This window comes from Ailuropoda melanoleuca, chromosome 4 (genome assembly GCF_002007445.2).
Source record: "Ailuropoda melanoleuca isolate Jingjing chromosome 4, ASM200744v2, whole genome shotgun sequence".
Classification (NCBI taxonomy): Eukaryota; Metazoa; Chordata; class Mammalia; order Carnivora; family Ursidae; genus Ailuropoda; species Ailuropoda melanoleuca.
This window is the reverse complement of record NC_048221.1, coordinates 57,609,427-57,621,693: the sequence shown is the minus strand read 5'-3', so window position 1 is coordinate 57,621,693 and position 12,267 is coordinate 57,609,427. Positions and strand designations below refer to the sequence as shown.

General features: G+C 41.7%; 1 protein-coding gene across 3 annotated transcripts; it reads left to right on the top strand.

Moving 5' to 3' along the window:
* Positions 1–1,321: 1,321 nt before the first annotated feature.
* On the top strand, positions 1,322–12,059 carry ZNF660 (zinc finger protein 660). 3 transcript variants are annotated; one of them, XM_034658891.1, is made up of 4 exons: positions 1,322–1,405; positions 2,542–2,640; positions 3,760–3,847; positions 8,610–12,059. In XM_034658891.1, the coding sequence occupies exon 4, from the start codon at positions 8,788–8,790 to the stop codon at positions 9,781–9,783; it is 996 nt and encodes a 331-aa protein (XP_034514782.1). In that variant the 5' UTR covers positions 1,322–1,405; positions 2,542–2,640; positions 3,760–3,847; positions 8,610–8,787; the 3' UTR covers positions 9,784–12,059. The 3 variants fall into 3 exon arrangements, with proteins under 3 accessions (XP_034514782.1, XP_034514781.1, XP_011216079.1); XM_034658890.1 differs by having other exon boundaries at positions 1,338–1,495; XM_011217777.3 differs by having other exon boundaries at positions 1,338–1,495; positions 3,729–3,847.
* The last annotated feature ends 208 nt before the right edge of the window (positions 12,060–12,267 follow it).

The window sequence follows — 12,267 nt, the reverse complement described above, 5'->3', positions numbered from 1 at the left end:
TCCTCTTGGTGAGGCTGTTTCTCATTATGTCCACCACAGAGATAGGACTGCTGGGAGTAAAGACCCAGGAAAACACCCTCCCCCCCAAAGGCAGCCTGGCAGGCTGTGGTGCTGGGCCCTCAGCTGTAAGTCAGTGGGCTTTGACATGGCCAGCCCTTGGGCATGTGATTTGAGGGGCATAGTGTCTCCAAACACAGTGGTGTTTATGGGTTTGATCTTAGTGTCAGAGTCTGGCTAGGGAGCCATGATACATGTAATGTACGAATAGATTGTGTTATCCTTAAGATTTCTGGTCAACAGACCTAACAATAGTTAAGTTTTGGGGAAGTCAAAATGTGGATATATGGATTTTCTTTTTACTGTCAGGGTCACTGACGTAACCCCTGCATTAGTCAAAGATCAACTGTTTATGCAGAACCGTTTCTCATCATCTCCACCATTTCTAAACTAATCCAAGCCACCATCATTTCTCATCTGGAATATTGCAATAGTGTCTTAATCTCCCTGCTTCTACTCTCATCCACATTCAGACTTTTCTCAACCAAGGAGCCAGAGCAAATTTTTAAAATGTTATGTCATCGATTGAAACGTCCATGTGTGGTTTTTGTCAGAATGACCAGGGGCTATGAGCAAGAAATCCACAGAATTTGTAGAACAAGTTTCTTGGCTTCTTTTGTATCTAATAGCTAATAAACTTTGGCTATGTGGCAAGAAAAGAAAAAGGTAAGATCATGTCACTCCTCAGTTCCATAACCCTCCGATGTTATTACTGACACATCCAAAGCCCTTATGGTCTATAAATAAGGTCTGAAATGTGCCCTCCACCTGCCTCCTGATTCAAGGACTTTGCTCCTGATGTCCCCTCGGTTAGGAATACTCCTCCCCCAGATGTATTCATTTATCACTGCATCCCCTGACTTGAAAGTAAGCCTTATGAGGCAGCGAGTTCATTTTCTTCACTACCTTATCTGCAGTGTCTGAAACAGTGGTATCTTAGGCACCCCGTACATATTTTTATAGGCTGCCGGTAAATGGGAGCTGATCCTGGCTTTGAGGCTGAAAGGCGCGGGATCTGTGGAAGGAAAGATGACTTTTCTGGAGCAGGTAATGTGACTTCAGGGAGCCTCTCAGATGGAGAAAGGCAGCCTGGCTGCCTACTTGATTGGTTCCTCTTCCCGCCCTAACCACTCTTCTTCCCAGGCTTCACCCCTTCTCGAGCCCTCTAGAGTCAGTTGGCTGAACTCTCCAAGCCCTTTCATCCTCCCAGCCAATGGTAGGGCAAAAACTGTGCGGGAGGCGGGGCCAGAGCTCCGGGGAAGCTGGCCGACTCCGGAGGCGGGCGAAAGGCTCCAACCTCCAGGGCACAGAGATGCCGAAACCTCCATCTGCCTAGAAGGGCCGGAGGGTAAGGCTCGTTGAGAGTTAGTGGGGCGTCAGTGACGCAGTTCCTTCTCCGCTGTGTTCAAAGATGTGGGTCGGGCGCTTTCCATGAGGGGTATGTGGCAGCCTGGCGTGGGGGTTCGGTCCGTGTTCTGGGAGAGGGTGGGCGACGCCGGCCGGAACCCAGGCCTTCTTCAGCGCAGCCCGCTGCGGCAAAGGGGAGGAGGTCTCTTTAGGGGTAGTTGAGGGCTTCCCCTTCCCTCGTTCGGTGCTGTCCCTTTGTCTGGGGTCTCGTCTCCCACATCGCGTAGCTGCTCGCTCTGATCGCGCTGATGGTGGTTATAGAACTTTGTCATCCCCGCCCCTAGCCCGGCAGGCCACACTGGTAATAGCAGTCCGGATCCCAGCTGGGCTCAAAGGACTACACAGCCCCAACTTGAATCGGATCACGAGTCCTATCCCCGCTGTGTTCCCAGTGAGGAACAGAATTTTGCAGGAGGTTGCTCATTCATTCATTCATTCATTCAATACTTATCGAGCACCTACTACTAAGTGCTAGGTCGTAGGGTTACAGTGTGTACAAAGCAGAAGTATTTTCTGATAGAAAATAAACGGAAAAGCTTGAAGGGCTAGAAGCCGAGTCTGGGAATCTGGAGGGGTTGAAAACGCAAAACAGATTTTGAGGGCTAGTAGTCCTAAGAACTAGGTAATCGTTAAAAAGAGACTAAGAAACAAGAAAACGTTCACCTTTCATCCACCCTTTAAAGACTTAGTTTTTCCTCTCTAAAGATACTTGACAAAGTTCCCTTCTCATCTCCCTACTGCAAGCTTTGGCTGGAAAGCAGGATTGCAGTTAGAATGCATTTTGCAGTTAAGAGTATGGAGACTTGTAGATATCAAACAGAGCAGGTGAAAAGGAGCCGCTGTAGTTTGATGGAATGAGGATTACCTTCAGACACAAGATTTGTCTCACCAGCTATACAACCTTTGGCAAGTCATTCAGTCTCTGGGAGCTGCATTTTGTCATCTTCAGAATGGGAATGATCATCCTTTCTTTTCATAGTTGTGTAGGAAGGGAGCTGTCCAGGGATGGGACGCTGTCCTCAGTGTCTGTTTGAATTTGAGCTCTCAGAGAACTCAATCATTTCTATCTGTTTACAGCGATACAACACCCTGTTAGGAACTTCCTCACCAAACCCAAGGAAGAAATCAGGCAGAATTTGTGCTGGGCAGATCCTTTGGAGTGAGGCTGCTGGGCAGGTGAGACCTATACTGTGAAATTAGTTATCTGGGAACAGGAATCCTGCTGACTAGAGGAAGGGGACCATGGCTGAAAGAGGGAGCATTTCTGGATGGCTATCTATTTATTTATTTATTTATTCGTTTATTTTAATAATATTTTTTATTATATTATGTTAGTCACCGTACGGTACATCCCTAGTTTTTGATGTAAAGTTCCATGATTCATTACTTGCATATAACACCCAGTGCACCATGCAATATGTGCCCTCCTTAATACCTGGATGGCTATTTATTGAGGAGGAGAGAAGCAGAGAAGTGGGGAGTGGGGCCTCTGGACCTTGAGGAGTACAGTTTGGGGATAGGAGGAAAGGTAATATAGTTGAACTCAAGTTTGGGTGTCAGGAGACTTGGATTTGAGTTGCAGCTTTCTTCTAAGTTGGTTTCCTCATCACTATATTTTGATAGAGACACTGGGAGATCTGGGTGATTCTTTCCAGCTCTGACATACTGAGAATATGAGTAGTTAGACTAAGTCAATCTAGAATTGGGACCCCTGGATGGCCCTGTTGAGACAGCGTTGCCAAGATTGTAAATATACTGTCATGGTGTTCAAACAATATGAAGTACAAAAGGGATGAACAAGCGGAGGAGGGATGGTGGTCATGTGTAAAGGATGCTGTTCTTATCATTTGTACACTCAGATAGAGTTAGAATTGTGAACTTGTTTAATGTTTCAATTACTGAGCCCTCTCTGTGCTGGGTACTTTGTGGAATTCCACCCGTGAATACCATGGGCCTTGCTCTCAGGGGCTTAGAGTTTAATGTGTACTTGTGAGAAGGAGTGACACAAACATACACCCAATTAATTCTAGTATAAGGCAACCCTAGTTTATATTACAGATTTGTTACAGTGTTTTTCTGAAGTACAGAAATTTCTGTATGGTCAAATCTATCTGCTTTTGTTATGATGTCAGGCTTTGTTTTATCCTTAAGGCATAGGCCTTTTGCTTCCTGAGATCGTGTAGTCTCCTGGTATTTCCTCCCAGTTCTTTCTTTTTTTTCTTTCAATTTTTATATTTCCTTCATGTGTCTCTGGAATTTTTCAGGTATTCCCTCTTACTCCTCACTCCATTGCAGCTAATCAGTAACCAAGGACCAACTACTGATCACAGAAACCTGAACAGGCAGGTGATGCTGGTGAGATAAAGGAATACAACCTCCCAAGGTAAAACTTCTTTCTCTCTCTTTTTGGGGATAGGACTCTGCCCTTTGTGAGTTTCTCACAGTGTGAAGTGAATGGTGGTCCTAAAATCAGAACACTCACCCATCAGTCTCAGAGATTTGTGGGGCCTCATTTGTTCTCATCCATTTGCCATTTGTCTCTGAGATTATGCTTTTATTCATAGTTTGGATATCCCTAGTGTCCTGCTGGCCCTATGGTCTCATCTGTCCCTCCTTTTACTTCTCCAGACAAGAGTTCACCTTCTCTCCTAGAGCCTGGGAATTCTTCCAGGTTTTCTGAGGGAATTTCCCATCTAATCAGGCAGAGGACAAGTAGTCAGGTTTCCTCTAGACCAACCTCTCCTCAGATTGGCCCTCCCTGATCTTCCCTTTTTTTTATATATAATAATATTTTTTTATTATATTATGTTAGTCACCATACAGTATATTCCTGGTTTTTGATGTAAAGTTCGATGATTCATTGGTTGCGTATAACACCCAGTGCTCCATGCAATACGTGCCCTCCTTACTACCCATCATCAGTCTATCCCATTCCCCCCACCCCCCTCCCCTCTGAAGCCTTCAGTTTGTTTCTCAGAGTCCATAGTCTCTCATGCTTCATTCCCCGTTCTGATTACCCCCCCACCCCCCCTCCCTGATCTTCTAATAAGTCTTGCTTCCTTCTCAGGTCCCCCACAACCACCTTATGGCACATCCTTGTGCATTTCTCTTTCTCCCTTCCTGCTCTTCTAACCAAAATCTCTATCTCAGTGAGCTTATACATTTGCACGACTTCCTTTGTCCCCTCTGTCTTTTTCTCAAATTTGCATTCCTGACATATTCTTCCTCTTCCATTCCAAAGTGTTTTCCTCCATCTTCATCTTTCTTAGTGACATTACCATTGTTGATATTCAGGCCTGGATCTGATAACCTTGAATTCTTTCTTTCATTCATCCTCTGTATCCAGTCCAATACAAGTGTATGCTTTCCTGGAAATCGCTGGATTTCATTGTTCTCTTTCCTATCATTATCCCGGACTAGGGTCTCACTATCTCATTTATTTGTTCATTCATTCAACAAACATTTATTGGACACCTAGAAAGTGGAAGACCCTCTAATGGTCACCCATACTGCATTCCTAAAGTTGTCTCCCAACTCATTTCCCTTCCTCCATTCTTTTTTTTTTTTTTTCACCTCTAATCCATCTGGGCTAATCTTCCTAAATCATTTTTTTAAAATACGTTTAATTGAAGTATAGTTGATATACAATATTATACCCTAAAGTGTTCTTTTCCTAATTTCACTTTTAGGTAGGATGATGTGAAATATATTGTCCAGACTGGAATATTTTTGTGAGTTAAGGGGGCTACTGTTAATGATGATGCTGGAATGATGCTGGAAACTGTATTCTTGACAAGTGAGAGTGAGAGAGGAGAACAGCAAGGTAGAAAAAAGAGTGTAGATGGGGAAAGAAAATCAGGATGGTTGATACTTGTTACCCATTGACCATCAAATTACATCCTTCTCTGCCCCATAATTTCAGTGTTCTGGCTCATTTCACTTCAGGCAACTTAATTCTTTCATTTGTTCATTCAAAAGAATTTTTTTTGGTACCTACTATATGCTTGGAACTGTGCTCAATGCTGGGGAGACAAAGGTAAACAAAATGGACAAAATCCCCACCATCATGAAGCTATGTGATAGTGTAATCTCCCACTTATTTCTGAGTACACTGGCCCCGTGCAAGCTTTTTTTTTTTTTTTTTTTGCCTTCCCCTCCCCCACAAGCTTCTTTTTGAGGAAACACTTCCTTCATGTCCTGGGCTCAGCCAAAAGTTTGCCTTCTTAAAACACCTTTCCCCAAGCATTCCTGGTCCCAGTAATTGCTCCCTTCCCTAGCACCCTTCACCTCCTGATTGGGTACTTTGTAAATCTTAACGTGGTCTCCTCGTTTTTCACCCTTTACTCCACTGTAAGCTCCCTAAAGGTAGGTGCGATACTTCACGCTTGTACTGGTGTGCTCAGGCTGCCCATAACAAAATCCCGCAGACTGGGCAGTGTAAACAACAGATATGCCTTTTCTCACAGTTCTGGAGCTTGGAAGTCCAAGATCAAGGTGACTACCTGATTCAATTTCTGGTGAGGACTCTTCCTGGCTAATAGATGGCCACCTTCTTGTTGTGTGCTCATATGGCTGTCCTCAGTTTGTTGTGGGGAGGGGAGCCAGGAGTGGAAGCAAAAGTGAGCTCTCTCTTATGTCTTCTTATAAGGACACACTAATCCTATCAGATCAAGCCCTTATGATCTCATTTAACCTTAGTTACCTCCTTAAAGGTCACATCTTCAAATACAGTCACATTGGGTTTAGGGGTTAGAGCTTCAACAGATGAATTTGGTGGGGGCAGGGGGACACATTCAGTATGTAACAATGCTTTATTTTATTTATTTATTTTTTTACATTCAGTAATGGTGTTTATTGCTTTGTGACAGAGCCATGTAACTACCTGGCTATTAGCAGTTCAGACACCTCTTTCTTGAAAGCCACGAGACTGATCTTTTCCATAGCAGCTTTTAACAATAGAATAGTTATTACAGTAGCTAGCTGAGAAGATTTAGATCAGTCATGCCTAGAAATGAGACATGCTGGGGCTGGCTTCAAGGCATTGTCTCCTTCTGAATCTCTAAAATGTTTTGTTCTAGTAATTATGGGGATCCTCTAAAGTCATTTCCCAAGTTTTCATAAGAAATACTATAAAAATATTTTAAAAATAATACAAGTTAGCAGAAGACAATTTGCTAGCAAAATGAGAGGCCTTTATATATATATAAATTTACCCACCTGTTCATCCATCCATTCATTCATACCACAAATAGTTATTTTCTACTTTTCTGTTATAATGCTTTTTAAAATTTTCCCTGTTAGATCTAAAGCAGAAATGTGTACAGAGTAGAATGCTCAATAATTACTACTTTAAGACTTGTATGAAGGAAAGAGTTTCAGAGAAGATTGCAAATGGAAAAGAAACTCAGAAAGAACCATCAACTTTCTCAGAGAACTCTGGAAATGGCTTCACTTACTGTTCTACTCTGCTCTGCAGTCCCCTGGCTTCTCACTGAGTTTCCTCCTCTTTGATTAGGAGAGGTAGCAACAGCTGGATGTGAGTTTGCTTCAGAATTCTGGCACGAATCCACCCCCCTACCACTGCTTTCTCTGCCTCCCCTTTATATCTTGAGCACAGATTTGTATATACGTGTCCCTGTATGGCATCCGTGGCACCTATATTCCTGAAATATGAACTCTAACCTCAGTTGGAAGTTCTCTTCCTTTCTTGCTGGTCCTGAGTACTCATTATTGGACATGCTTCTCCTTCAGAGAGTGTGACTCAGCTTACCAAAAAGCGGTGGGACAGTGGAAACTGGTCAAACTCTTTTGAAAAGTGATAGCCAGTACTGCAAAACAATTTAATTCTCTCTGACCCACTAACTCCTTTGTGGAACTTTTATCCTATTTCAGTAGGAAGAAAACTGTGTAAAGTGATTATGATAACATTATTGAAGTGGTTAAACCACAGGGATCAAAAAAATCTAACACTAGCAAAATTATAAGTAAATTGTAATGAATTCAATTGGTAGTGTATTAGAGAGTCATAAAGTGATCTTATGATGACTAAATAGCAGTGTGGAAAATTACATATGGTAGGATGCAAAATTATATCTATCGTATATTTGTAACCCTGTATATTATAAATAACGTCAGGTTTGAAGAGGAACATAGTAAAAGGAATATTAATTATTGCATTAGTATCATGGAGTCATCTTTCTTTTTCTTTTATGACCCCAATCCCCTCCAGATTTGAGGTATGCTAGTTCCTACTTTTTCCTGACGTCGGTTTCATGTATTGACCCCTTTCGGTTGTTGCTGTCCCCTACTTTCACGCTTTTGCCAATGTTAGATACTTAACCATTATACCATGCAAAGTCTTATGAGACCATGGCCTTACCCTAACATGCTTTAGCTAGCCCTGTTCCCCAACTCAGCCTTTCAGGTTTGCATAGTAGATTGGGTGATAGCTTGTTACAGTGATAGCTTGGTGAGAAGCAGACAGACTGAATGAGTGCATGCGGCTGAATCCAGTTACATAGCAATCCCTACAGAGTAGGCTATGGTGTGACTAGGCTCCAATAGGCTCTGGTACTGGAAGAACAGTGTTATCCCTTATTAAGACAGGGCTTAAGAACAGAGATGTAGACAGGGGCCTCATACCTGGACTTAGAGCAAAAGATGAAATCTTAGTCATACCCTAAGACAATCCCAGTTACTGATCTATGAAACAATTCTTGAGCATCTAATCTGTGCCAGCCATTGTATCATTGGTATTAGGGGAATAGGTCAGCAAGAACTAAAAGCCAACCTCTTTTGAAGAGCTACTGAACTAAGGATCTTTCAGGTCATTTTTTCTAGGAACCAGATGAGGAGTTTGATGGCTCCAATTCTGGGAGTAGAATGTGAGACAGGAGGAAACCAGGGTGGATTTTATATTACTTGTTGCTTATCCTGATGCTGGACCTGTTGGGTTCCCCTCCTATCATTCCCTAAGCCCTTACCTTGGCCTCTGAGTCTACCCTTATTTTTCTCATCTTATTTTTGATCAGTTCCCCCTGTCTTTGAACACTTCCTCTTCCATGTGAGACCCTGTAGTATACCACATGCTGGTTATCTTTGGATAGAGAGTAGGTGACATGTTCAATTTCTGTTTCTTCTGTCAGACGGTGGAATTGGGACTGAGGAGGTGTTAATTCCAAAGTATCATTCCTGAAAAATCAGAACCTCACACTTTCAAGAGAACTCCACAGAGGTGTTGCCAGGGAAGTAAAAATTTAGAAAGCTCCTCTGAAGAGAAAGAGAAGATTCAACAGGCCACTGTGATGCTTCAAGCAAGAGAAAATGAGGAGAAAGACAAGGGGCTTCAGGCATAAGACAGTTAAAGACAACAAAACACTTACAGAAGTGAGTGAGCAAGAGTCTGAAAAAGATGGTAGTCAGTGCTTGGATCCTGCAACAAACATGAGAATTCAGGCTGAGAAGAAACAGTATGTATGTATTGAGTGTGGGAAAGCCTTTAGTCAGAGTGCAAATCTTATAGTACATGAGAGAATCCACACAGGAGAGAAACCCTATAAGTGTAAGGAGTGTGGAAAAGCCTTCAGTCATAGCTCCAACCTTGTTGTTCATCGGAGAACCCACACTGGACTGAAGCCCTACACATGCAGTGAATGTGGGAAATCTTTCAGTGGTAAGTCACACCTCATTCGGCACCAGGGAATCCATAGTGGGGAGAAAACTTATAAATGTAAGGAGTGTGGGAAAGCCTTTAGTCGGAGTTCAGGTCTTATTTCACATCATAGAGTTCACACTGGGGAGAAGCCCTACACTTGTATCGAGTGTGGGAAAGCCTTTAGCCGTAGTTCAAACCTTACTCAGCATCAAAGAATGCACAAAGGAAAAACAGTTTACAAATGTAAGGAGTGTGGGAAAACATGTGTTTCTAATACAAAGATTATGGACCATCAGAGAATTCATACAGGGGAGAAGCCTTACGAGTGTGATGAGTGTGGAAAAGCTTTCATTTTAAGGAAGACACTTAGTGAACATCAGAGACTTCACCGTAGAGAGAAACCTTACAAATGTAATGAATGTGGGAAAGCTTTTACTTCTAATCGAAACCTTGTCGATCATCAGAGAGTTCACACAGGAGAGAAACCCTATAAATGTAATGAATGTGGAAAAACCTTCAGGCAGACTTCTCAAGTTATTCTACATTTGAGAACCCACACTAAGGAGAAACCCTATAAATGTAGTGAGTGTGGGAAAGCCTATCGTTATAGCTCACAGCTTCTTCAACACCAGAGAAAACATAATGAGGAGAAAGAAACATCATAAATAACATATATTGTTGATACTAGGCCTAATTGCTACTTTTTGGAAAAACAATTTTTCATTATTCTCAACCTTAATTCAATTCCTAAGACTCTATGCAGGGAAAGAAACCAGAAGCAGACAAAGATTAACAGAGGGATATTCATGCTAGCATCATATATAACTGAAGGAAGAGAACTAGATTTTCAGTAGTATGGGGTTTAAATGAATGATGGTCTATCTACATGATGGTTTTGCAGCCATTATAAGCATTTTTAAAGAATATTTAATGCCATGGGGGAAATTATTTGTAAAAAATGGAAAATAAAGAAAAAACAAATTTGATCCAAATTTTTAAAAAACATTTACCTATAGGAGAAAAATGGGAATGAAATAATACCAAACCAAAACATTGACAGTGATTATCATTGGGTGATAGGATTATAGGTGATTTCTATTTTCTCTATACTTTTCTATGCTTTTTAGATTTTCTACAACAAGAATGTACTACTTTTATATTCAGGAAAGAAGTACAGTATTTTTTAAATGCAGTGAGTACATGCTCATTTTCACTCAGCAGTGTTATGAAAGGCACGTAGAACATGGACCCTAAACTCATGGGATTCCATCCTAATACTGGCACTTGGTAGCAGTGGAAGCATGAGCAGGTCACTTCCTTTTAGAGCCTGTTTCCTGTTTATTAAATAACAAACACCAGTCGTTGGTCTTTTGCAGTTTTAAAATAAGCTGACTTTTTTTAACTCTTAGGTTAAAAGAACAACAAAACTTTACTACATTCTCCTCTCGACAATTGTAGAAGGGTCTGCGGGTACTAGAGACTTCATCTTTTCAATATAGATCTACAAAACCATAAAAAATAACCCCTTATGAAACTGAAACAATTGCAGATGCATAACCTGTAAAGATGTAGTCAGCAGAATCTAAAACAAGGGGAAGACTCTGCCTTCTCATGTACAGTTTAGTAGCTTAAAGTGCAGACTTTGGGATCAGAGATAATGTGTTCTGATCCCAGATCTGCCATGCGCTAGCTTGTCATTTTTGTACAAGTTGCTTAACTGCGCTGAGCCTTATACTTATCTGTAAAAAGGGAGTAACTGCTTACCTCACAGGGTCGTGAGGATTTAATGAGATAATGCATATATTGTGTGACAGGCTGGCACATAGTAAATGAAAATAGTTCAAGCATGGGACATTGGAGCAGTGTTTCCAAAGTCTTAGAGTGATTCAGGAAAAGTTTTACCTAAGCTAAGGTGGCATTTAGGACATTTTCAGGTATAATGAACACAATATCAAGTACTTGTAGCTTAAACCTTACGAACATTGATTTTTTTACTTATGGGGAAGTTTAGAGGTAAGCAGTTCCAAATTTGGTTTGGCAACTGAGCAATTCATCAAACTGAAGTCTTAACTCCATAATTTTCAGCATATTGGCTTTCATGTTTTGCAGCCTCCCGGTTGTAAGATGTTGGCCGCAACTGGAAGCTTCTTCTCTTCACACACTCTTTGAGAGTCAGGAAGTGAGGAGAGCTGAGGCTTTCTGATCTGTTTGCTTTCTCCCTTTTCTCATCGAGGAAAACTTTCTCGGGAAAAGGGAGGGATGCTTTGCGCTCAGTACTGCAGGTGCTCACTGGCTTCCTCTGCCTTTCTTTATGTCCAGCCCTTTGAGAAGGCCTTAACCCATTTTCAACCAGTGTTTTAAACTTCTAAGTACTTAGCTCAAATCCATCTGGGAACACTTAGAATCTGCCCATTCTTAAGTCACCTCTCTTTCTTCATATACAGTGAATCCCTAAGCCGAATGCCATTTGTCTTATGCATGTAATGATTATTATTATCCCATTCAATTCTTATAACATTTGTACAAGAAAATTGAGTCTCAGTGAGGTTAGGTGACTGACTAGTTAGCGATTGGAGCTAGGATCTGAACTCAGATCCGAGTTTTAAGTCCATGCTTTCTTCATTATACCAAAGTGCCTCCGCCCACCATGGCAGTTCTATACGTGAGTGGGAGACCTGTTGGGACTCTCCTGAGTGGACACCTCTATGAAAGGTAGCTGTATCTGGATAATTATTTGATCATGATTTCATAAGGAAGATACTCTTTGTCTTCTCTGAGTTCAGTTTATGGTTTAGCTCTGCATCTTGTAATTTAGTTTTAAGAATTATATATTTCGGGGCTCCTGGGTGGCACAGCGGTTAAGCGTCTGCCTTCGGCTCAGGGCGTGATCCCGGCATTATGGGATCGAGCCCCACATCAGGCTCCTCCGCTATGAGCCTGCTTCTTCCTCTCCCACTCCCCCTGCTTGTGTTCCTTCTCTCACTGGCTGTCTCTATCTCTGTCAAATAAATAAATAAAATCTTAAAAAAAAAAGAATTATATATTTCTTCCTTGCTGTTACTGGAGACAAAGAAGCAGAAGGTTGTGAAGGGTATAGTTGTGTGAAAAGGGATTGTTTGGTTTTATCCTGTTTTGATAGGATAGTGGCT